Source organism: Dendropsophus ebraccatus, chromosome 3 (assembly GCF_027789765.1).
Source record: "Dendropsophus ebraccatus isolate aDenEbr1 chromosome 3, aDenEbr1.pat, whole genome shotgun sequence".
Lineage (NCBI taxonomy): Eukaryota > Metazoa > Chordata > Amphibia > Anura > Hylidae > Dendropsophus > Dendropsophus ebraccatus.
In genome coordinates, this window is record NC_091456.1 from 132,856,255 (window position 1) to 132,883,488 (window position 27,234).

Consider the following 27,234-nt stretch of genomic DNA (forward strand, 5'->3'; position numbering starts at 1 on the left):
CTCCCATCCTCCTCCTCCTCCTCGGGCCGAGCAGCGCTGCGTGGGTCACACATCAGCCATCACACTCGGAGCTCGGCATGGCTGCGGCACTCAAGGACGGCTTCGACAAGTTCCTGAACCAGAAGAATGTCTGCACCGACCTGCTGGAGAAGATCGAGGCCAAGACCGGGGTGAACCGGCGCTACATCGCTCTGGGTGAGGCACGGCCAGCAGTGCTGCGCCCGATCAGCTGATCTGTGTGTGAGCGCCACATAAGGCGCATCTGTGCGGAGGGCTGGATGACAAAGGGCGCGGGCACACCTGGGGAAGGGGCACTGCTGCTCTCTGTTATCAGCCCTTGTAGGCGCACATGACTCCAGTATAAGAAGTGTCGCGGGGGGGAAATGTCGCAATTCAGCCTTAACTTGCGCTGCATGCACTAAAGCTGTGCGACCAGTGCAGGAACCGCATAGACACAGCTACTTGTCAGATGTGGCAGCAGGTGGCTGGGCTGCTTTGGGAGACATATTTTATTTCACAAATCTGCGACATTTTCTAAAAGTGGATGCATGCTAGACCTGAGAGTCTGTGTCTCATGTGACAAGTTATGGGATCCTATTCCTGACACTATACAGATGTATTGTGCGTTCCTTTTGTTCTTTCCACTGATAGAGTCCCCCCCCCCCCCCCCACAGACAGGTGGTACATGGGCGGCTGCTGCTTACCTGCCAGGTGTTGCTGCTCATAGGACACAACAGCAGTTATCTCCAAGCTGTGGCTTCCAGCTGTTGCTAAACTACAACTCCCAGCATGCCCTCACTGCTGAAGGTTGGAGGTCACTGCTGTACAGGAGAATAACAGGTGGACACCTGCCGCTCCTCCACGTGCTGCATCCACTGCTGGCAGGTAACATATGGTAGTGGCAGCTCTGCAGCTGTGTAATCTGGCAGTATTCACACCCTGTTCATGTGGCGTCCGATGGGGGCGGACATAGATGCCCTATACTTCTATGGTATAGCTATTGCGGCTGCCATTGTGTCGTCTGTCATACACAGACTCCCATGTACACATATACTGCAGGGTATACTCACACTACAGACATGGTGTGAAAGGAGCCAAAGCCCATGGTGTGATCGGCCGGTGTCTGGGCGCAGGAGTGCATACTGTAGCTGTGCCGCTTCTTCAGCTTGGACATACAAGTGTGCAGTGTCCTCTGTACACCACCACAAGCAGTGCCAGCATGAAAGAGAATGGGCACAGCACTCTGCTGAGAATGGGGGTCCCATGACAACTCTTACTGTCCCACAACTGGGTCAAAAGGGGAGGTAAGAGTCGGCACTCTATTTCGGTTAAGAGAATCCACAACAAATTTCCAGGATTTCAGTCTTATGGTGCGTTCACACAGGATCTGCAGCAGATTTGATGGAGCAGACTTAAAGTATATCTGCAGCTTCAAATCTGCGCCATGAAATCTGCTGCAAATCCTGTACATGTGAACGCGCCCTTAAGGTGGAAGATTCTTGTTTGTTCAGGTCGGTGTTTGTAAGGCCAGGAGAGGGATGGAAGTTTCTTATCCCCTCTGATCCTCTGTATTATGCAAATTACCTTTGAGTGTTCCTATTGACACAGACAAGGCACAGCATATGATTTGGGTAACAAATCTTAATGTAAGGACGCTCGGGGACATCATTCTGTCTGCTGGATTATACCACAATGTAGGGATGACATGTGATCTGCACGGCAACACGTAATGTGTGATTAACCCCAACTGTGCGCAGTCATGAGACTGATAACAGTGGAAGCAGCATCCCTCTCCGCCTCTCAGTAATTGTATTTAATGGCTTTTCAGAGTCTCATTCACACCCATAAATCTATCAGCTGGCGGCTGGTTGATCAGGTAGTGCCGGGCATAATTGCCCTTCTCACGTGTGGGTGACTGTGGCTGGCATTGCACCCATATATACTCCTAGATCATAAACTAGTAACTATGAAACCATTAGGAAGACCATGAAACCATTATATCCACACACTGCAGAATTTTACACACAGAAAGAGGGAGAAGAGTTTTATTTTCTGCATAATGTCGGCTGGTCGTTGTCTTTCAGCATGTTGGATTAAAACGAGAACGGTGGCGAGTGTCTTCTGGCCATGGCTCCATGTAGCAGGCAGCAGACAGCTGCTATCTTCTATGGGCCCCCCGGACAGATCGGCGCTCACTTGCTCCTTAATAACGGGCAGTGTAATGGGGGCCCTTAGGATCTATTCTCTCTAGACTTGATGTGTATTCTCAGAGTCTGCACCAGGATATACTGCTGCCTCATATCCTGCATATGTCAATAGACCCTATCTATTCTTTTCTCTGAAGCACACTTGGGGACATGCTGTTTATTTTCGCCGCATGTTATAAAACTAAGACAAATGTATTTTATTCACTTATTTTTCCAACCATATTTTGTTCTAATTTTACTGTTTGTAAACATAGCCTTACTTTTATTGGGGGCAGGCCAGAGTCTTTGTCTACATCTGCAATTAAGGCTCTAGCCCTGTAAATGCTGATGATCAGAACCATTTACATAATGGACTCCTGCACATGCCTGTAATATACATCTGTATACTTCCAGATTTATAAAAAAAAAAAAATGCCATAAATTGCAGGGTGCTCCATCAGATATCATATGTATGAATTGTAGCGGAGAGTATCACTCATGGCACCCTCATCTAGCATACTCAGGTTGTAGGCCATGAACTGCCAGCCAGGCACCATGCCCATATGCAGAATATGCACATCCTACTGGTAGAGTGGTGGTGGGTAAGGCCTTTCCTTTGTAATAATTCTCTATTTAAAAAAAAAAGCTAAAAATTGATGTGAACATAAATTTAAAGAAAAAAAAAATCAGTAATGTAATAATTTTATATGGCATTTTTATGGTGTGCTTCATTGGTGGCAATATTTGCCTGAGACATTTCTGCAAGTGTGGAATGCCAGGGCAATGGTGAAGCTTTGTGTAGTACATATGTGTTTGGTGTAATCTGTCCTCTTATACCTACACTATATATAATACATACTGATCAGCCGTGGTATAAAAAGCTGTTGGTGTAAGCTGAGAGCGGCCCATGTAGTTACAGCAGAGCGACAGCTGTGGGTATGGGAGTGCGTGTCATTTGCATGCAGGCTCGGACTGGGCCACCGGGGGGCCGGGGGATCCCCCGGTGGGCCCTCCCCCCCTTAAAGGGCCCAGAGCTAGAGGTGGGCCTCATGTTCAGGATCTCCCTATAATCGGTAGATTTAGGGGCCCTCTGTTGCCTTCCACGCTGCTCTAATGATGGAAGAATGGCAGCAGGGCCCCTTCTTTCACACAACTACTGTAAACTCATAGGCCCCCCTCCCCCTGTACTGTAAGTGGAACGGTCCGGTCCTGATTAGCTTCGGGAGTGTCTCTCTTCCTGCCTGTCAGGAGACCACATGTGGCAGCAGGAACATGGAGAAAGCTGCACAGAGAAGCAGCAGCATGGCCTCCTCCATCCCCCTGCAGTCATGTCTCCCCCCTCCTGCTGCTGTGTGTGGAGTCGGTGCTGGGGAGAAGGGGGAGAGGCTGCAGCCTGCACGGAAGAGGAGACACTGAAGATGGAGACTAATGGACCCCTGGAGCTTCCTGCATAAAAAGTCAGTGTGTGTGAGTAAGTATATATAAGTCAGTGTGTGTGAGGGTATATAAGTCAGTGTGTGTGAGGGTATATAAGTCAGTGTGTGTGAGTAAGTATATATAAGTCAGTGTGTGTGTATATAAGTCAGTGTGTGTGAGTAAGTGTATATAAGTCAGTGTGTGTGAGGGTATATAAGTCAGTGTGTGTGAGGGTATATAAGTCAGTGTGTGTGAGTAAGTGTATATAAGTCAGTGTGTGTGTATATAAGTCAGTGTGTGTGTATATAAGTCAGTGTGTGTGAGTAAGTGTATATAAGTCAGTGTGTGTGAGGGTATATAAGTCAGTGTGTGTGAGTAAGTGTATATAAGTCAGTGTGTGTGTATATAAGTCAGTGTGTGTGTATATAAGTCAGTGTGTGTGAGTAAGTGTATATAAGTCAGTGTGTGTGAGGGTATATAAGTCAGTGTGTGTGAGTAAGTGTATATAAGTCAGTGTGTGTGTATATAAGTCAGTGTGTGTGTATATAAGTCAGTGTGTGTGTATATAAGTCAGTGTGTGTGAGGGTATATAAGTCAGTGTGTGTGTATATAAGTCAGTGTGTGTATATAAGTCAGTGTGTGTGAGGGTATATAAGTCAGTGTGTGTGTATATAAGTCAGTGTGTGTGTATATAAGTCAGTGTGTGTGTATATAAGTCAGTGTGTGTGTATATAAGTCAGTGTGTGTGTATATAAGTCAGTGTGTGTGTATATAAGTCAGTGTGTGTGTATATAAGTCAGTGTGTGTGAGTAAGTGTATATAAGTCAGTGTGTGTGAGGGTATATAAGTCAGTGTGTGTATATAAGTCAGTGTGTGTGAGGGTATATAAGTCAGTGTGTGTGTATATAAGTCAGTGTGTGTATATAAGTCAGTGTGTGTGAGGGTATATAAGTCAGTGTGTGTGAGGGTATATAAGTCAGTGTGTGTGTATATAAGTCAGTGTGTGTGTATATAAGTCAGTGTGTGTGTATATAAGTCAGTGTGTGTGAGGGTATATAAGTCAGTGTGTGTGAGGGTATATAAGTCAGTGTGTGTGAGGGTATATAAGTCAGTGTGTGTGAGGGTATATAAGTCAGTGTGTGTATATAAGTCAGTGTGTGTGTGAGGGTATATAAGTCAGTGTGTGTATATAAGTCAGTGTGTGTGTGAGGGTATATAAGTCAGTGTGTGTATATAAGTCAGTGTGTATGTGAGGGTATATAAGTCAGTGTGTGTATATAAGTCAGTGTGTATGTGAGGGTATATAAGTCAGTGTGTGTGTGAGGGTATATAAGTCAGTGTGTGTGTGAGGGTATATAAGTCAGTGTGTGTGTGAGGGTATATAAGTCAGTGTGTGTGTGAGGGTATATAAGTCAGTGTGTGTATATAAGTCAGTGTGTGTGAGGGTATATAAGTCAGTGTGTGTGAGGGTATATAAGTCAGTGTGTGTATATAAGTACTACACAATCTTCTATGCTTCTGTTACTACACCCCTTATCCACTATGCTTCTACTACTACACCCATCATAATTATCCCAAAAATAAATAAATAAAAAATCGAGATTTAAATCCAGAAAATTTTTTAAAAGAATCGAGATTTTATTTTTTGCCCATATCGCCCAGCCCTAGTGTGAGTGTTTGTACATGTATATCATGTGTCTGTTCATGTGAGTGTTATCTCTCTATATGTGTGTGTGTGTGTAATCTGCTTGTGTCTGTATGTTGGTCTTGGTGTGTTTGCATTTTTGTGTCTGTGTCATGTGCCTGTCTGTGTGTGGGCACCTCTATTATGTATACAGTGTATATTATGTAGTGTGTAGTTCTATAGATGTTTAGAGACATATACAGAGGAGACAGAAATAGTAGGCTCTCTACAAGTTTTCTATAGATTTTATTTAAAATGTATGCAGTATGAATGTAGACTGTACATATAAGCTTAAAGGGGTACTCCGGGCCAGCTGTATAATCCGTGTACGGCCGGGGAGGGGGTGGAAATAGAAGGCTCTGGTATCAATATATAAAAAAGAAACATTTAAGGGGCTTTAAGAGTCATGAAGAATGCACATTCGACCAATAATTTTTATCATATCTGTCTGACATGTCAAATTTGTCTTTCATATTGACATTAATGCTTTAATGACCACTGATATGCCTTTCATGGCAGTCCTTAAAGGTCTTATTCTAGCCTGACCCCTTGATGTTCTGAGGATAGAATATTCCGTCATGGTCTCCTCGGCTGGAGATTTTAATAAAGGAGTGGATGGTCATTTTCTCTTATCTTCTATGTTTCTAAGGCTGTGTTCACATGTGGCATTTTTTATGTTTTATATTTTTTTGCAGCAATATTGTTGCATTTTCAGTGAAGTTTCTACATAAATGGTGTTTTAATGCTATTGCATAAATCATGATAAAGTAGCACAATTTTACCGTAGCTAAAATTATGGCAAAATGGCATGAAAAACCCAACAAAAATGCCATGTGTAAACACAGCCTAAGTACTAGGAAAATTCTCTAAACCTGGTAGATTACTGCAAGTTATACTCCTGTCTGGATGATAGGTGTCCCTGCTTCATCTAAGAAACCTATATGTCACTCTATGCTATTTGCATATGCTGCCATAGAAACGATTGTGACTGACAGTGGGCTATGTCGCTGGTCACATACACTGCTGAATGCAATGTTGCTTTACTAAGGTTAAAGGTTTGGCGCTGGTTATGTATATGTATGTAGGGTGGGCCCCTAGAATCAATTTCCCTGGTGGGCCCAAGGTACCCCAGTCCGACACTGTTTGCATGTGTAGGAGGGAAGAGAGGGAGGCAGACTTGGCAGCACTAGCGTTGACGTGCACTATAGGAAGCCACAGCCAAGCACTCTGGAAGATGATTCGCTTCCTTGCAGCAGGTAAGCGGCAGAACAGAGTTTTCATTGTAAATCTTCCATCTGTCTGTAGAAGCATGGATTGTGGCAGGTTTCTGTGTAGGAGAGAGAATGTTCTGTGGTATTGGAGTTCTGCCCCTTGCTAATCAGAAACACTTGTATGAGAGCCGCCATATAGTGATCCAGTCCTATGGCTGAACTGCATTCTTCCCAGTCTGGAACTCATTGAACTCACAAATGTCTGACGTTTTTGTTAGAAAATTGAGGAAGTAACATTTCCCCAACCTGAAGGGGTAATGGAAGTTTTTTTTCTGCGTATACTATGTGCACATCACAGTATATCCTCTCATATTAAAAGGTTCCTTTGTTTTCTTATTTCCTAAAACAGCGGCCATTGGCATCTTGGCAGTTTACTTGGTGATCGGTTATGGAGCGTCCCTGCTTTGCAACTTGATTGGATTTGCCTATCCAGCATACATCTCGTAAGTGTCTATGGGTATAAGTTATCGGCATGTAATGCTGTCTGCTTCTGCTGCGCCTTATTCCAAGATGTCATTTAATCTGTGGCTAAATTATTCACTACTTTCCCTGCAACTACCAGCCTGCGCATCATGGCGGGGCAGGAAAATGTTATCTCTGTATATAATGCTGAGTTTGATTTGGTGGACATATTATTGGACACTGTCACCCCCTTTTGTGCATTCTGACATCTCTACACAGGTGTAAAGGGTAAATTTAGCAGTTTTCACACCTTATTTTATATCATACGGCATGGTGCTTGTTTTAAGTAAAAAGTAATCTTTTATGAACTGCAGATTGTGTTAAGTGGGTGGGGCCTCGCGACAGTAGCGCCACATGGCCCCGCCCACAACGCCACCGGCCATTGGTGGGCCGACCTAGAAGGGGTGGGGCCTAGACCTTTAGGCCAGCCTGTTCCAATGGTTGGTGAGGGGGCGGGGCTAACTGTGGCATTGTGGGTGGGGCTAAGTGGCGCTACTGCTGCGAGGCCCCGCCCACTTAACATAATCTGCAGTTGATAAAAGATGACTTTTTCTTGAACAAGCACTATAACGTATGATCTAAAATAAGGTATGAAAACCGCTAAATTTACCCTTTACACCTGTGTAGAGATGTCAGAATGCACAAAGGGGTGACAGTGTCACTTTAAGTATCTGTGTAATTTAGTGTACAAATCCTTTCTTTCTCTTGTTTCCATTCTGTTAAGGCCCCATTCACGTCACATATTCTTAGGTGTACCTCAAGATATCAGCAAAATTATATGCTGACCATAGTGTAATCGCATTAGGCCCACAAGTAGTGTTCTGCGTCTTTGAATCCTGTGCAAAAAAAGTATACATTTGGGAAATGGACACATCATGTTCACTAGTAGACTATGTTTCAGTCCATTAAAAGGGTATCCGGGCATCTTAACATTGGCGGAGCTGTAGAAAAATAAAATCTATAGTCACCTGCCCCTGGTACAGTATACATTAGTATCACCAAAATGTGATGCAAATACCATGTTTACTGCTCAGTTAATCTTACTTCAAGCATTACAGGATAGCAGAAAAAGCTGACACATTCTTTTCTCTAGACATATCATATAGCCCCAAGACCAGACATAATATAAGAAGGCAGAAGATTGAGAAATGGACAGAACATGATTCCCAGGTTGTGTAATCCCTTGAGGTCACTTGAGTTTATAGATGGAGCAGTGTATGTATAGAATATAGGGCTATCTGGAAACATGTTGTTTCTCCAGTGTCCAAAATTATTACTTTTGTGTGCTGCTTGGTTAAATTGGGGGCATATGGGCGTATTGTACATGAGGACACTTTCCATTAACTCATCACTTTATCCCTTTGGCCTTACATAGGAGTACGCTCCAATACATCATTCTACGATCCAGTGATAGGAGCCCTACCTTTTGGCTCCCACTTTATTTTACCCTGCATTGGAAACTTTAGGGATCATGAATGTTTTTATGTTAGAGATGAAACCTTTATGGGCTCCTAACCAGTTATACTGGTAATAATCTAATCTAGGTTTCTACAGTCCGGTGTGACACTTGCAGTTGAGTTGTGTGCGTGTCAGTCTGGTTTGTGAATGCTGGAAAACGGCCTGTGATACAGAACAAAGTAAGGGTCCTATTAGATGGAGTTATCTGTTGTTTTCTTAGATAAACAATTGCAGATGAGTGCATTTGTGAACGGCCTGAAATCATTCACCTTAATATCTGGAACGATGGTCATTAGTTATGACTGTCTGTACACTCGTTGTCTGCATACACACGGAAAGATTATGGCTTAAACTTCGAAATAACAGTTTTTCACACAATGATTTTTCCCTGTAATAGGGCCCTTAGTCTGGTGCTGATCGTGTTCAAAGCTCTTAAAGATGTCATTTGTATAGAATATGCCTTTATCTGTCAAGTCCCTTCACTTTATACTAAGGCAATTTTAGGATTGTGCCAGATAGGAGTGGACCTGGTTACCCCCAGAAGACCTTTACCCTGTCCAAAACTCTAGAAATTGTACCTAATGTAGGAGCTGGAGAATGGCTGCCAGATGCCCTACCGGCAGATACACAGGGGAATTCCAGACCATTGAGAAATGAGCCGTCCCATCACTCCCATACTCTCTCTGCCCTTGGTGTGTCACATGTTGCAATTGAGAAGCGACAATAATATTGCAAATGTTGCAACTGAGAGGCAAAGTAAGGTAGCAGAGCATGGGGATTAGCTATTCTTCCTGGACCTTTTATCTCTCTGATTCTAATTTAGTTCTGGCATATTGCATTTTCCGCAGCTTTTCTGAGGCAGTGAACCTTACAAAAGTTACATTTCATAGTAATAACATTAACCTCTCTCAACTTGGTCAACAACACTGTGGAGAACATGTAGAAATACTCACTACACCCCTAGATGAATTCCTTGAGGGGTGTAGATTACAAAATGAAGCCACTTTTCTAGGGTTCCCAGTGTTTCAGTGTTGTGCACATGCAACATTGTTTCCAAAAACCATTCCAGAAAAATCTATACTAAAAAAAGGCACTCCTGAGCCATGACCAAATTTTTTGTGTATGCTAAAAAAAAAACAACAAAAAAAACAGTGCGTTTCAATAATTTTTTTTTTTTTTTTTTTTAAATCCTTTTTTGTTTTTGTTTTTAAAATGGGAGTCGATGGAAAAACTGATGCACTATAGACATCTATGTCATATTCACAGGCAGGTAGGATTCCCAGCTTTCCCATATAAGTCTAGCAGGTTACTATGTTGTTTTTGTAAATCTCAGACTTGAATAGAGATTTCTGCACACCTGTCTATCAAATTTAGAATATATTTTTAACCTGTTTCACTAGTTCTCCATCTGTGCTTTGTCTGTACCTGACTTGCTTCAGTTAGCATGAATATCAGCCTGATCTAATGCTCCTCGGGCTTTGTGTTTGCATAGAGCACAATGCTAAGTCTGTTGGGTGTGTTACGTAATCTGACATCTATTCAGGCAGAAATGGCTTTGCACCCAGTCTTTTCAGCTTCTGCGTTTGTCATAGTTCATATTCACATTGGTCTGAGCTGCTTACTTCACTTGCATTCATTCCTTTTTCCGGACTCTTCTAGTTTTCAGCCAGTGCGAGATTTTATTGCACTTGAGCTGCCATCTACTGGTTTTATTGCGAGCGAAGTAATTATGTTAATGGATACCCCGTAATTATATATACAGATATGATAAAGCGTTCATATCTAGAGTCAGATAAAATGGTCTAGATACTGTTCTGCTTTATCTTCTATGGACCTATCACCTGCTCAGATATTGTCTGGATGGTGCATTATGTCTATTTGACGGCATTGGATAGAACAGTTTCTATTATCAGACCTGACTACATTGTCCAAATGCGATCAATAGTCACAACCAAACATAACAGATATGTTGTACATTGCGTCCAGTCTTGTGCAGAGCTGAGAAGGGCTGCCAGGTAAGACCACAGTCAGTCACACTTCCCCAGTCACTGCAGAGGCAATTTAGCAATACATGGAGGCCATAGAAGGGGGAGGAGTCCAGAGCACTAAGACTCCCTCTATGGCCTCAGACAAACCCTTTGACACATTACATAATATACTGTTATTATTATATTTGCCTCAGAGAGATCTTAAAGTCCGTGAATGGGAGCATTATTGCTTAAGAATCTTTTTCTACAAATCTTCTTGGGCTTCCTTGTATACAGGGCATTAGTGTAGGGGTCCCTTTACACAGAAAGATTATCTGACAGATTATCTGCCAAAGATGTAAAGCCAAACCCGGGAATGGATTTGAAAAGAGGAGAAATCTCTGTTTATAGTCTGTTTCTGGCTTTGACTTCAAATCTTTGTCAGATAATCTTTCTGTGTAAATAGACCCTTAGATCTATCAGATTTGCTCTGCTAATCTGTACTCCTGAAGTTTGGTCAGAGGATTGTGTGTGTGTGTGTGTATTAAGATGTTGTGTGTGTATTAAAGGGGTTATCCAGTGCTAAAAAAAAACCATGGCCACTTTCTTCCAGAGACAGCCCCACTCTTGTCTCCAGCTTGGGTGGGGTTTTGCTGCTCAGTTCCATTGACGTGAATGGAGCTTAATTGCAAACCGCACCTGAACTGGAGACAAGTTGTCATGTTGTCTCTGAAAGAAAGTGGCCATGTTTTTGTAGCGCTGGATAACCCCTTTAACCCCTAGACTACCCTGGACGTACAGTTACGCCACGGAAGTCTGTCACCAGACGACCCTGGGTGTAACTGAACGTCCAGGGTGTTTCTCCTGCTATGAAGCGCGCTTCGCAGCGGAGCACGCTTCGTAGGAGGTGGGGGCCGGCTGCAGTGAGCAGCCAGGACCTCACTGTTAATTACAGACTCCAGCGATCGCGCTGCAGCATGTCAACCCCTTAAAGACCGCAGCGTTTAAGTGTAAGTAACAGTCCCCTGTCGCTTACCGATCGGGACCCCCGCAGTGTGAATGCGGAGGTCCCGATCGTTGTATCAGACCGCCGGAGGTCTCTTACCTTCCTCCGTGCGGTCCGATCACTGAGCCTGCGCAGGCAGGCTCAATGAGCAGATCGCCTATTACACTGATCATTCCTATGCCAGAGGCACAGCAATGATCAGTGTAGTAAATTAAAGTAATGTATGTAAAAGTCCCCCAAGAGGACTTAAAATGTGTAAAAAAAAAAAAAAAAAAGGGGTAGGCTTACTGGTAAGACGTTTTCTCCGAAGTCTTCACGACGGCACCACAGGAGTTAACTCGTACCCTAGGGACAGGAAAAACACACACGAGAGGTTAAAAGCCCCTCCCCTTCCCACTCTCACCAGTGTAATTTTAACCATATCTGGCACCACGTGAGTGTAACTTAATACACATTATAGGGAGGGATGTTGGTGCCGTTGTGAAGACTTCGGAGAAAACGTCTTACCAGTAAGACTAACCCTTTTTTCTCTCCTCATCTTCACGACGGCACCACAGGAGAATACCAACCATTACCTTAGGGCGGGACCACAGCTTGGAGAACCTTCCTGCCAAAGGCTAGATCCTCATTACGCTGAAGCTGCAGTCTATAATGCCTGGTAAATGTATGTGGAGACGACCATGTTGCGGCTCGACAGATTTGGTCTATTGATACACAAGCTCTTTCTGCCCATGTGGTGGATACTGCCCTGGTGGAATGAGCCTTTATTTGGAGAGGACATGGAATCTTTTGGATGTTGTACGTCTCTTCTATCGCCGCCTTTATCCAACGGGATAAAACGCTCTTTGAAACTTTCTTTCCTTTATTAGGACCCTGAAATTGTATGAACAGGGACTGATCCTTCCTCCAGGCACTACAAGCTTGTAGATAATGTATAATTGCCCTTCTTACATCTAGAGAATGAAATTTTTCCTCTAGATCATTTTTTGGGTTTGCACAGAAGGAAGGAAGGATTATCTCTTGTGAGCGGTGGAATGACGACATGACCTTTGGTAGGAATTTTGGATCAGTCTTTAGCACAATACGATCTTCTTGAACAGAACAGTATGGTTCTTGAGTTGTAAGAGCTTGAATTTCTCCTACCCTTCTGGCTGAGACGATTGCCACTAAAAAAGCGGTTTTAAAGGAGATAAATCTTATATTTGCTTCCTCCATTGGTTCAAATGGGGGTCTGGATAGTCCTTCAAGGACGATATTCAAGTCCCATGGGGGGTGTAAGTCCCTAATAGTGGGATTTTGTCTAGTAGCGCTTCTTAAAAATTTTTTAATCCACCGATATTGTGGATAATCCATGCGATATTACAATCATATATGGATGATAATGCTGCTACCTGGACCTTTAATGTGGCTGGTTTTAGACCTTTTTCTAATCCTGCCTGTAAAAAGTTTAGTATTGTGGAAAAATTTGGGTCATCAGGAAAGGTATTTACTACTTCTGGGCACCATGAGGAAAAAACCTTCCAGACTTTAAGATATATCTTGGAAGTGACTGGTTTTCTGCTTTTTTGTAAGGTGGTAATTACTTCCTCTGAGAGACCTTTGCTTCTCAGCATCGTCCTCTCAGGATCCATGCTGACATCTTTAATGAGAGTAGATCCGGATGGTGGAATGGACCCTGATGTAGTAGGTCCGGTATCCTGGGGAGATGAACTGGGAGGTTCCAGGGCCAGAGTCTGGAGAAGTCCGAACCATGCTCTCCTGGGCCAGTAAGGAACTAGTAGAATTGTTGTCGTTCCTTCTGATTGTATTTTCTGTAGGGTTTTTGGAATTAGGGGTATCGGAGGGAACCCGTAAGCCAGAGAGAAGTCCCAAGTTTGGGAGAGAGCATCTATTGTCTGCGGACCATCCCTCGGATCTAGAGAAAAGAATGTCCGTATCTGTGTACCAACATATCGAAGATCTCTTGCTTTAGACACCATTCGCCCGGGTGAATGGTGTGTCGGCTCAAGTAGTCTGCATGAACATTTTCTGTCCCCCTGAGATGTGTTGCTGAGATGGAAAGGACATTTTCCTCCGCCCAGGCGAATATCTTGTCTGATATCTGTCTCAGTAAATTTTGTTTTGCACTGCCCTGATGTCTTAAGTGCGCCACCACTGTTACGTTGTCTGAGAGGACATGAACGTGAGATTGCTTTAGTATACTCACTGCCTGTTGTAATGATATCCATACTGCCATGAGCTCTCTGAAATTTGAGGACCTGTCTGCAATTTCTTTTGTCCACTTCCCTTGGAAGAGCTGAGAGTCTATTTGAGTCCCCAACCGGTCTGGCTTGCGTCTGTAGACAGTATCTTCCTGGGTGCTGGATTCCAATGAACACCCCTTTCTAGATTGGACGGTATCAACCACCAGTCTAGGGAGCGTCGAACCTGGGGAGACAAAGAATTTTTTTTTGTCTAGACCAGACTTACTTTTGTTCCATATGGATAAGATCTGGCTCTGTAGAACTCTAGAGTGAGCTTGACTCCATGGAATTGCTGGAATACAGGCCGTCATGGATCCCAGGATGGACATCGCTTCTCTAACACGGCAGAAGGGTTTTGCCTTGAAGATTTTAATCTTTTGGGGTAAGGATTGTTTTTTCTCTGTAGGGAGAAAGGACATCTGTCTATTGGAGTTTAGAAGAATTCCTAAAAATACCTTCTCTGTACCCGGAGTGAGATCTGATTTTTGTAGGTTGATCAGCCAGCCCAGAGATTTGAGAAGATCGGACGTAGTTCTCAGGTCCTGAAGGGAGTTTCTGCGAGGACTCTGAAATGAGGATCAGATCATCAAGATACGCAACAACACTTATACCCTGAATATGGAGAAAAGAGGTTACTTCCCCCATAACAGCAGTAAATATGCGGGGAGCAGAAGAGATTCCGAATGGAAGAGCTCTAAATTGGTAATGTTGTACTTTACCGTCTATCCGTACTGCGAATCTCAGGAACTTTTGAGACTCGGGATGGATTGGTATGTGGTAGTAGGCGTCGGTTAAGTCTATGGAAGCCATCACTGCGCCTTTCCATATTAGAGGAGTGGTGGACTTGATTGACTCCATTTTGAAGCGCTTGTACTTCACAAATTTGTTGACAGGTTTTAGGTTTATTATTAACCTGTAAGTTCCATTTGGTTTTGGAACCAAGAATAGGCTTGAATAATGCCCTGTCCCCAGTTCCGCACTGGGACAGGGATGATTACATTCGATGAGATTAGTTTCTTCACTGATCTCACCAGATAATCCTGTAGTGTTGGAGAAGACTGTCGAGAAATCAGAAACCTCCTGGGGGGAGAAGATAAAAATTCTATTTTGTAACCTTGGCTGACAATGTCCAATATCCAGGGATTTTTTGTTATTCCTGACCAGGCTTCTCGGTACCTGGTCAATCTTCCCCCCACCTGACCGGTGTCATTGTTTATCCTGTGAGGATTTGGGGGTGTAAAAAATATTCTTTTTATTTCCCCCTTTAGGGTAGCTCCATCGACAAGCCCCCCCCCCCTTTACCTTTCCCCCTATAAAACTCCTGAGTTTTTTGGCGCTTATACTGCTGTTCTTTCTTTTTCTGCGCTTTTTACTTTTTTACTTCTGGAAGCGCTTTATTTTTGTCCACTGATTTTTCTACAATTTTCTCCAGTACTGACCCGAACACATATTTTCCTCCAAAGGGAATGCCACATAATTTAGATCTGGAAATACTATCTCCAGACCAATTTTTCATCCATAATGCCCTTCTAGTTGCATTAGTCAGGGCCCCATCTTTTGCGGCTACTCGTACTGAGTCTGCTGTGGAGTCCGACAAGAAAGACGCAGCGTCTCTAAGAACAGGGAGAGAATCAATTATCTGTTCCCTTGATGTCTCTCTATTCCTCAAGTGTTCCTCCAGCTGGTCTATCCACACATACATTGCTCGAGCGACACAGGTTGCCGCAATATTATTTTTTAGGGAATATGAGACTGTCTCCCATGATTTCCTAAGAAGACTCTCCGCCTTCCGATACATTGGATCCTTCAGTTGTGAGGAGTCTTCAAATTGAGATTTTTTTAGCGGCTTTTGCCACCTGAGCGTCTATTTTGGGTATTTCACCCCAATTCTCTAAATCTTCCTTTTTAAAAGGAAGATGCCTTTTCATCTCCCCTGGGACTGTAAGTCTTTTTTCTGGGTCCTGCCACTCATCAGTGATGAGTGACTGCAAAGTCTCATGTACAGGGAAAGTCAACTTTTCTTTTGCTTTGAGTCCCGCAAAAAACTTATCTTTTGCGGATAACTCCTCCTGTACTTCCTCTACGGCCAGAGTTTGATGGACGGCACGTATTAGATTGTCCGTGCGCTCAGAGGAGAAATAATACTTCTTGTTTCAGAATGAGAAGGTTCACCATCCGAAATGATCTCTACGGAATCTGAAATCTGGCCCGACTCATATTCAGACTCTGATGATGCCTGTCTGCGTCTTTTTGACCTGTCAGATTGTACAGATATACTTCCTTCTCCAAATCCTGATCCTGTAACTGATGGCAGAATTAATGGAGCAGCTGGAGATAGGAAGGTTGGAGGGGCAACTGAAGGGTTAACAGCCTGAATAGTTGTCAAAGAAACTGCTGAATGTTGTTCAGGAGGTTCAATGGAAGCAGGGGTTAATTGAGGCTGAATAACCTGCTCCTGTGGAGCAGAGACATTAGGTGCGGGTGGAGTTTCAGCTGCACGTGATGCATTAATCTCATCCCTCATCATTTTCCTGATATCAGCAAGAAACGAGGTTCTGTCCTTCTCTATGATATCATTCACACAGGCAGAACATATGTTCTTTTTCCATGAGGAAGAGAGTCTTGCATTACAATTTATGCATCTCCTCACAGAAGCAGATCTTGTTTGTCTTTACTCTTGCCTTTCTCTTTTTCCTAAACAGAGCATAATAATATTTATGAGGGTCTGTTTAGCTATTAGTATATACCAAGTAAGGGTATAGGGAGAGACCTACAGTGGATGAACGATGCCTAACTGCATGTATTAACCACATATAGTATGTCTCCCCCCCCCCCCCCCCTCCCCTTTGTGTGGCTGCCAAAGTAGGCACACTTACCGCCATCGGCGGCTGAGAGGGCTTGTCTGATGTGGTAGGAGAGGATTCTTCCATGATGCCGTCCAGACCTCAGACCAGCAGGATCGCTTACTCCAGGTAGTCAGACTGCATAGACCTCAGATCAGCACAGCTTAGACCTTAGACCAGCAAAGCTTGGACCTTAGACCAGCAAAGCTTGGACCTTAGACCAGTACCAGCTAGACCTCAGACCAGCAAGACAGTTCAGACCTCAGACCAGCGAAGACTGCTTTTCAAACCCGCCGCGGACCGGAAGTGACGATACTTCCAGTGTGACGTCAGAGCGTCCCCTCACCAGAGGTTACGCTCCAGGCCTGACTTCCGGCCGCCGCACGACTCCACCGGAAGTAGGCCGCACACGAGGGAGAGCAGCCCTCCTATTGCGGTGTCGGTTGTCCTGCTCTCCCTCCCCGGATGGGTGTGCGAGGCACTACGGACAGGGAGCCTCCAGAGAGGGACCCAAGTGCACTCCGTCACAGAAAGGGAAGGCGCGGAACACCAGGCCTTCCCCCTACCTTGGATCCAGGATCCAGCCAGTCGCCCTCAGGAAGGAAGGAGGCAGACCTCGATCAAACCACTGGCAGGTAGTTATCATCTTTCTCTCCTCTCCTCTCCTCTCCTATAGCTTTATAAATAATAATTTTTGGGATTCCATCATACATGTTATGGTAAAATAAAAGGCACCATTACACAGTACAACTATTCCTGTAAAAAACATCCCCTTACATGGCCTTGTAGATAGTAAAATAAAAAGGCTAGAGCGCTTAGAAGGTGAGGAGGAAAAAACAAAACCATGAAGATCAAAATTTGAGCGGCCCACTGGGTCATTTTGGGCTTGGTCCTTAAATGGTTAAGATGTCTAGATTAAAACCAGACAGTTGTTGTTCATCTCCCTCAGTGCCTGCTGGCAGACCACATGATGCTGGCTTGAGATCTCTGTAACTTTATGATGATACATTAGACTTTCTTTTAGGATTGTATTTCTTTTAGTTTCCGGCTTCTATGATTTCTCTGTAACAGAGCCTATTCTTATGAAGGTTTCTACATGTGGCCACACAAAGTTGCAAGGAAGTGGCAGATCTTTCCAGCTGGCCGCCGTTACTTCATGAGCTCTTCTCTGGTTATATCTGTATTATACATATAACCTTTGTATCATGTAAACCTTTGTCTCATTTTGTTTAGTATGCGCTTGCTGTTGCTTCATGTAAATGATGTTACTGACTGACATTACATTGTGCAGCACTGCCTCCAAGTCATGTTCTGTAATCTGCACAACTTCCAGTCTATTTCACTGAGATGGCAGATTTCTTTCTGGCAGGGTGTTTTCTCTGAGTCACGCTCTAAGAAATGTCTTGGTTTTCTTACACTCATCTGCTCAGAGGAAATGTGCCCTGTCACCTAGATACTGTGCTTAGGGTGTGTATATGAGTCACATGGACCCCCATAATCCTTCCTCAGTCCGCACTTGTATACACTGCAAAGATGTTGCTGTAAGCCAAGGCAGATGTTCATCATGAGTAAAAGCTGAGGTCAGAGGATATGGTTATTTATAGGGTTGGAGGAGCTTATAGGTGTGTTACCCCATTTTATTATTATTTTTTTTTATTCTAAGGTCAATAGGAGATTTGCAATTCCCAAACCAGTTTTTCCACCTGCGCATGTTTAATATGTAAACCGTAAGGCCTCATGCACATGGCTGCTTTATACGGACACAAAGCACCCATGGAGGCACCTCATAAAGGTGACAGGGCCTTACTGTAACTCCATGTACTTTCATTGCCATAAAAAGTTCTTTCCTGTCCTGGAAATCCAGATTGTGTCCGGTTTCATCACATGCTGGAGCCTTTCTCCCCTAGAAGTCTTGCTGAGACAGACAGGAAAGGCACAAAAAAAATATTACGCATTTATGTTGAAACCCCTCATCCCTGACAGTATCTAATTGTAACATTTTGCAGGAAATACATGAAAGCTCGTGTATGTGAAAGACTGACCTAAGTTGAACCCTAAAGGCAGAAAACCCACTTTAAATAAATTCTAAGATGTGCAGGCTTTTTACATGTTACTTATAGTCATGCTTGCACACACATGCAACCGATCAGCCATATGTATGTAATTCAGCCGCCCCTAACCCCTTAATTGGCTTTTAGACCCCTGCGAGTATTCACAGGGACCTGCCAGGACCTTATCTCGTAGCGGATTTCGCTGCGAGTCGTCCTGTGTGAACTCACCCTTAAAGTGACACTGTCACCTTCTTTTTGCATTCTGACAGCTCTACACAGGTGTAAAGGGTAAATTTAGCGGTTTTCATACCTTATTTTATATCATACGTTATGGTGCTTGTTCCAGTAAAAAGTCATCTTTTATCAACTGCATATTGTGTTAAGCGGGCCATTGAAACAGGCTGTCCGAAAGGTCTAGACCCAACCCCCCTTTACGTCGGCCAACCAATGGGCGTCAAGGGTGCTGTTGTGGGTGGGGCTAAGTGGTGCTAGTGCCGTGAAGCCACGCCCACTTAATACAACCTGCAGTTGATAAAAGGACACTTTTTTACTTGAACAAGCACCATGACGTATGATATGAAATAAGGTATGAAAAACGCTAAATTTACCCATTACACCTGTGTAGAGAAGTCAGAATGCACAAAGGGGCAGTGTCACTTTAATTAGCAGATCAGAGCCAGTTGTTGGGAGCCCTAGTAATTACCCCTGTAATCTGTGGAGCAGTCTATGACAAGGTGATCTGCTTTTCTGCAGCACACTCACAGGAACACTGAAGCATTACACAGTGTCCAATAAAGGTGATCTAGACACTTAGGGGGACATTTACTAACATGCGCCTCTGGCGTACGCCTCATTAAAAGGGTGAGATTTGGCCCTTTTCTGTGGTGTACACCAGCTGTATCCCATGTTCACCCGATGGCGGGAAAGCGGTACGGCAAGGCGGGGAGGACACAAGGCCTCCCATGCCTGATTTATCATGATTTATGCTTGCAGGCATAAATCATGATAATAAACCTACACCTGCTAGCTTATTGTTGCTTCTGTTCTTTGTTTGCTTCATGGTGAAGGATCTTGAGTGTAGGATTCCTTTCTAATAACTTAAAATTCCACAATATCTAAACAAAACAAAAAAGGCTTCCTAGACTAGTCATATCTTTCCACTGTCGTAGCTCAGTGGTGTTTACCTATTGGATAATACAGAACAGGCTTATGAGCTACACCATCTAATTTTGACTAGCCTGACATATCCCTTTTTATGGCTGGAGAAGTGTTTGCTTAGGGCAATGCAGGCTGTTAATGTAATTTCATTACCTGTAGTAACAATTTGTTCTAATAGCCTGATTGCTGTTAGATCTGCAGTAGAGCTGGCTACACCCCTATAAAAGTGCATAGACGGCAGCTTTGATCACATGATATTTTGGCCAATAAAGTTAGAAACCTTGCAGAATCATGCTGTATATGACTTGTGCTGTGTTTTTAATGAAAAATAAACATGAAGAGATTCTGCACAGTTGCAATGCTTTTAATGTGGTTTTGCACAAAGAAACCCCACTGCAGAAGTATACCGAAAAATAGTGTAACTTCATTTTATAAGAATTATTTGCAGAAAGTATAATGCATTTAATGAGAATATAGAATTAACTCTGCCTTGTGAGATGCATTGGGGTATCTAATGGCTTCTCTTATCTACTATTATGGAAGATGTTAGCGTTTATTTAAAAAGGGTAAAAAATTTGAAATTTACAAAAGACTAAGGGGCATATTTATCAAACTGGTGTAAAGTAGAATTGTCTTAGTTGCCCCTAGCAACCAATCAAATCCCACCATTCATCTGGGTTGCTTGCCCTATTTTTTTTTTTTTTATTGATATGCCATCAAACCCTTTACATTTCGTATGCCTGCCTCAAATTTAGTTTTACAAGGGCCGGTACAATAATGTGTTTAAGAATGTAAACTCTGTTTTATTAATATCCACCTTTCAATGGTCTACTGAAATATGGAAACTCAGACCTCCAGAACTGTGTGTATGTGTGTGTTTTTTTTTTTTCTGCTCCTTCCCAATTTATAACATTTATTGCTAATACGAGGAACTGTATTAACTAGATAAGTTGTGTATTTACATTAGACATTATAATAGATGTGGTGAATTTGCTGTCTAAATTCTGCACCAAATCACAGTGCAGTATAGTAAAACCCTGTTCACATGAAGCGACCAGAAATTAGCAAAACTAGTAATTGGCTATGTTCCCACAATGTAGAAATAAGGACAAATAACAGCCATTATTAAAGGAGTTGTCCAGTGAAATATTTTTCTTTCAAATCAACTGATATCAGAAAGTTTTATATAGATTTGTAATTTACTTCTATTAACCCCTAGGCGACCCTGGACATACCTGTACGTCCAGGGCCGCCTCCATGTGTTCAGAGCGGGGCCACGCGGCAGCCACGCTCTGATCCCGGCTAGTCACTCGATTGCTTCAGGCTGCAGCAGCCGGAAGCAATCAATGTGCCTCTCTCATTAACCTATGCTGCATATCTATGCAGCATAGATCTCAATAAAAGATAAGTGTACTTGTACTAGAAGTCCCCCAGGGGGGCTTCTAGTATAAGTGTAAAAATAAAAGTGTTATTAATAAAAAGCCCCCTCCCCTAATAAAAGTTTGAATCACCCCCCTTTCCCATGTTATAAATAATAAATAAATAAACATGTTTGGTATTGCCGCGTGTGATCGCCCAAACTATTAATTAATCACATTCCTGATCTCGCACGGTAAACGGTGTAAGCGCAAAAAAATCCCAAAGTGCAAAATTGCACATTTTTGGTCGCATCAAATCCAGAAAAATTGTAATAAAAAGCGATCAAAAAGTCATATATGCGCAATCAAGGTACCGATCGAAAGAACGCATCATGGCGCAAAAAATGACACCTCACACAGCCCCATAGACCAAAGGATAAAAGCGCTATAAGCCTGGGAATGGAGCGATTTTAAGGAACATATATTTGTTAACCATGGTTTGAATTATTTACAGGCCATCAGATACAAAAAAAGTTATACATGTTACATATCGTTGTAATCGTAACGTCGTGAGGAACATATATAACAAGTCAGTTTTAGCCCAGTCTTCCCATACTTATTAGCTGCTGTATGTCCTGCAGGAAGTGGTGTATTTTCAGTCTGACACAGTGCTCTATGCTGACATCTCTGGCCGAGACAGGAACTGTCCAGAGCAGGAGAGGTTTTCTATGGGGATTCATAGAAATCCGAGACAAGAGTTCCTGTCTCGGCCAGAGATGTCAGCAAAGAGCACTGTGTCAGACTGAAAATAATACACCACTTCCTGTAGGGTATACAGCAGCTAATAAGTATGGGAAGACTTGAGATTTTTTAATAGAAGTAAATTACAAATCTATATAACTTTCTGATATCAGTCAGGAACTGTCCAGAGCAGTGGCAAATCCCTATGGAAAACCTCTCCTGCTCCGGAAAGTTCCTCCCTTGGCCAGAGATGTCAGCAGTGAGCACTGTTACTCAATGTAAATAAACAACACTTCCTGCAGGACATATAGTAACTAATAAGTACGGAAAGACTTGAGATTTTTAAATAGAAGTAAATTACAAATCTATGTAATATTCTGATATCAGTTGATTTGAAAGAAAAAGGTTTTTGCTGGACAACCCCTTTAAAGATCATGATCATGGCTGTTAGTTGCCCTTATTTCTACATTGTGGGAACAAAGCCATTGATTGGCTGTAATTCGTGGAGCAATATATTACAAAGTGCTCTTTTTTTCTGCAGCACTCCTACAGGAAAACTTAAGCATTACACGTTGCATCATTCATATTTTCTGAACTAATTTGAGAAGGGAGGTTCAACCAGGACCCCTTATATACAGCCCTTATTTTTAGTATTGCAGCAAAGGAATGTAGAAGAAAATGAAAGAACATGTGTTATTTCTGGCAAAGTAGAGGAGATTACAATGCTGGCACAGAAGTCTCTTCTCCTTACCAGACATCCATTCTCTGAACGTTCTGTATCCTCCAAACAGAATGTGTTTTACCTGTAAATCATCGTACTTTACGTGTTTGTTCCCCTGTAGAATCAAAGCCATTGAAAGTCCCAACAAGGATGATGACACGCAGTGGCTGACATACTGGGTAGTGTATGGAGTGTTCAGCATCATTGAGTTTTTCTCTGATATCTTCCTCTCCTGGTTTCCTTTCTACTACATGATTAAGGTAAGTCAGTGTATAACTTGTGTTATGCTATTTATTATGGGGGCCCACACTGTCCCTTTATTTCTGTGTTACCATGCCCAAGCTTGCTAAGGAATACAGACATCAGGGGTTTCTTCATACAGATTACATTTTATATATATATACATTTTTTTTTTTTTTAACTAATAGCTTTTCCTCATAAATGTATTAATTTAGACCCATATAGTCAGTCTTGTGGTTGTTGGGCACATAGCTGGGGCCCAGGAGCTGTTTCTTCTAAATGATTGGAGCTGGCTATAAGCATTTAGGTAAAAGTCTCCTGTTACACTTGGCCTAGAAATAAAAGACCATACATAGAATATCTAGTTGCCAGCATGCTTAGCCACAGGGTGGGTTCAGACTAGGGAATTGTTGCAGATAAATTCTGCGGCAACGGAATTCCAGGGAACAATTACGTAGTCTGAACCCTTACAAGCTCCTAAAGACACAGAGAACAGGACCGCTGATATCTAGTACTGGCTGTAGAATTTTTTAGCCTTGCTTAGACTTAGGGCTCTATTACACGGGACGATTATCGTGCGAAAAATCGTTATATCGTTCGTTCGTATTTAAACAATAATCGTTCTGTGTAATTGCAGGCAACAATCGAAAAATTGTTCATATGTCGTTGATTTAGATCTGAACCTAAAATTATCGTTAATCGTTCGCTGTAATTCCACGTTCGTTCGCTCAAGTTCCGCATTTGTTCACTAATCGTTCATTGTAATTGCACATCGTTCATTGTTTTGCTGGGATCAGAAGGAATAAATGATCATAGTAACGATCGCAATAACTATTTTAGTAACTATTTTATTAGAGATGAGTAAACCGGGTTCAGGTTCGAGTCGATCCGAACGTTTGGTATTTGATTAGCTGAGGCTGCTGACCTTGGATAAAGCTCTGAGGTTGTCTGGAGAACATGGATACAGCCAATGACTATATCCATGTTTTCCACATAGCCTTAGGGCTTTATACAACTTCAGCAGCCACCGCTAATCAAATGCCAAAAGTTCGGGTCCGGATGGACTCGAGCATGCTCGAGGTTCGCTCATCTCTAGTAACGATCATAACTAACAACTATCGTTCTGTGTATTATGGTGAACTTTTTTAGGTTAACGATAAACAATCTTGTTTGTGATCCTTTATAGTTAGTTGTTAATCGTTAAAAATCGCTCTGTGTAATAGGACCCTTAGACTCCATTGTAGAATAGTGGATGGGGGGGGGGTTGTTTCTGCTATAGGAATTTCCCTTCTGCACAGTCTACATCTATCCATTTCTATTTTTGTACAGTGAATGATTATTGCGTTTTACATACTACAAAGAATGCATTGAGCTGCTTCTGCTCTTGAGACTTTAATAATGTAGCTGCATTCTACATAGTCGTGGCTCTATTGGAATTCTGACTAGGAGCTTTGTGACTATACATTGTGTTCACACCCATAGCCTTTGGTAAATATTTATTTATTGTAAGTCAGTGGCTGGGTGTGACCTCATAGTTAAATAAACCGGCCATGGCGCACATAACACATGTTCACAAGTGTTTTACTACCTTAAATCAGACGTCTTCTGATAATTCTGTCCCTGTTTACTATAAGGATAATCTGCAGCCTACTCCATCCATTGTAAGGCTCACAGGTGTCCCCTGTATTGTCTGCGGGAATAATTCCCTCTGATAGTTGTTAATTTTAGGTCATCAGGCAGCTTTCTACTGGAAGCAAGTACAACTCTATTGCAATGTATTAGGGTCCTTTTACACGGAGCGACTTTTAACGACTAACGATAAACGATTGCAAACGAGATTGTTTATCATTAAGCTAAAATCGTTCACCATATTATACAGAATGATGGTTGTTACTATGATCGTTATTGTGATCGTTACTATGATCGTTTATTCCTTCTGATCCCAGCAATGCAATAAACAATGTGCAATTACACTGAACGATTAGTGAAAAAACGCGGAACTTGAGCGAACGATTAACGATAATTTTAGGTTCAGATCTAAATCTGACATACGAACGATTTTTTTAAACATTGCCTGCAGTTACAAAGAACGATTATTGTTTAAATTCGAACGATATAACTATTTTCGCACGATAATCGTCCATTGTAATGGGGCCCTTACTGTATTGTCATAATGCTGCTAGTATATCCCTAATGGTGCGTTTACACGAAACGATAATTGGCCCGATCGTACGATTAACGATGTCGGAGTAACAATTTTTTTTTCATAACGATCAGCGTTTAGACGGTACGATATATCGTATGGAAAAATCGTTTTGCGATCGCACGCCCGCAGCCCGGCCCGCTCGATCGCCCCCCTCCGATCTTCAGTGCACTGATTGGCTGAAGAGGGGAGTTGGGAATTTCAAACGCCTCCTCTTCAGCCAATCAGTGCTCCTCTTCAGCCGATTGGTGTTCTATACAGGGAACATAACTGTTGTGGCTTTTACAGTAGTTGGTGTGCGGTCCACCATATTACAAGGACCTCAGAATATCCCAGTGGCTAGTATTCTTCATTAACATTATAGGCATTAGCATGATGAACCGGTAAGAATGAGACCTAGCAGAGTGAAGACCCCGCTGCGGTGTCTGACATTTGATTTACTTATTATAGTGTGGATTCCTCTTATGGTGTATGTCTCCCAGCCCCCACAATGGTGCTGAATTGCTATACAAGAAAATCATCCGCCCCTTTTTCCTGAAACACGAGGGCCAGATGGATCGCATTGTGAAGGATCTTAAAGACAAGGCTGCAGAGACTGCAGATACTTTTGGCAAAGAAGGTATTTGTTCACAACTTTCCTGCAGATTTGACAATCTATAGCAGGCCATGTATCTGGTCTAGATAAGGGCCAGAAACATATTAGTGCTTTGCAGATGTATCCTTCAGACATAACCCATAAATATGGATTGAATTTAGTCTTGCCAATATAGAGCGTCTTATGCACCTTATAAATAGATTGCACACAACCAAAGAAATTGCACAAATAATCTAGAAGTATAACAAATCCTTTATTACCATATACATCATATACATAATATTAAAAACTCAAAATTTCCATGGGGAATGACACAGATAACACTAAGGCCAGAGGGGGAGGAAGATCTCAGTGCGGTAAACCAACCAAGTATACATATATATATATATATATATATATATATATATATATATATATATATATATATATATATATATATATATATATACACATATATGCTAAAGTGCTATAGTGTAATATGTGCCAATTACAACGCTGCCATCTGGTGGTCACTAATAGTAAAGTACAGGCATTAATGTTGAACTAGAACACCTCAACATAGAAGTGGACAGCTAAACCAGTACTATATAATCTATAGAGGAAAACAGGTACGTAATTCCTCAGCTGGCCACCAACTAACAAAGGAGCGCCAAAAGTAAAATGCCATATACAATTGCAGTTCATATGTGACCACATTCCAGCGTCCAGGCACCCCACACACACTGAGATCTTACCCCTGTCCGGCCCACAAGCCCGACGCACGTTTCGCTCTCTTCACTGATGAAGAGGGGTAATAAAGGATTTGTTATACTTCTAGATTATTTGTGCAATTTCTTTGGTTGTGTGTGTAGGTTTGGTTGCACAGTAGATTTATTTAGGCAGGACTTTGTTTTGGGTTGTCTGTCTTATAAATAGATTGAATTACAGACTGCTACTCCTCTATGGGAGAAATGACTTAACAGATGTTAGAGCGTTGACTTAATATCTTGTTTTTCTTCTAGCTAAGCGGGCCACAGTGAACTTGCTTGGTGATGAGAAGAAGAGCACTTAATCCTGGACATGTGGATGGAAGCAGTCCCTACTAAGCACCCCTGTGTTATATGGGACACTGGTATCATATGTACTTCTCCTCTGACCGGGGGCCTGGAACACATGGCTGACCACAGATTGGGGAGCTCTGCGTTTCAGACCTCGCTGGTGCCGAGGGGTAATAATATTGTTGCCTTGGAAACCTGTTTTTTTGATATGAAGACAAGAATGTGTTGAAGTAGCTGTACTATATTGCTGTTGTCTATAGAGGTCAGCGTTTTTATTTAAAAGCCATCAAGTGTCCAAAGCTTCAAAAAGTCAGTGTGGGAAAGGCTTTTATATGTATTGATTTGTCCTGCATTTACTGGACCACAATAAACAGTCACCATACTGAACACCCCATCTCTTAGTCTTAGTGTTGATATTGAGGTATTAAAAGTGACCTGTGCAGATCTAAGAAATTGTATGGCTTCACTAAGGTTTTATTTGAACCCTTTCCTTAGGCTTTTTGAGAAATCTGAGTTCCTTACAGTGAAACTGAAGACTAGAGAGAAGTGCAACTCAAGCATGTTTGGGTCAATCTGAACCCAAGCATGCGGCAT

General features: G+C 42.5%; 1 protein-coding gene across 1 annotated transcript; it reads left to right on the forward strand.

Annotated features, from left to right (window-relative positions):
- Positions 1 to 27,034, forward strand: REEP5 (receptor accessory protein 5). Its single transcript, XM_069962709.1, has 5 exons — positions 1 to 195; positions 6,907 to 7,000; positions 22,687 to 22,825; positions 25,459 to 25,627; positions 26,605 to 27,034. The coding sequence occupies exons 1-5, from the start codon at positions 78 to 80 to the stop codon at positions 26,652 to 26,654; spliced, it is 570 nt and encodes a 189-aa protein (XP_069818810.1). The 5' UTR covers positions 1 to 77; the 3' UTR covers positions 26,655 to 27,034.
- Positions 27,035 to 27,234: the final 200 nt, after the last annotated feature.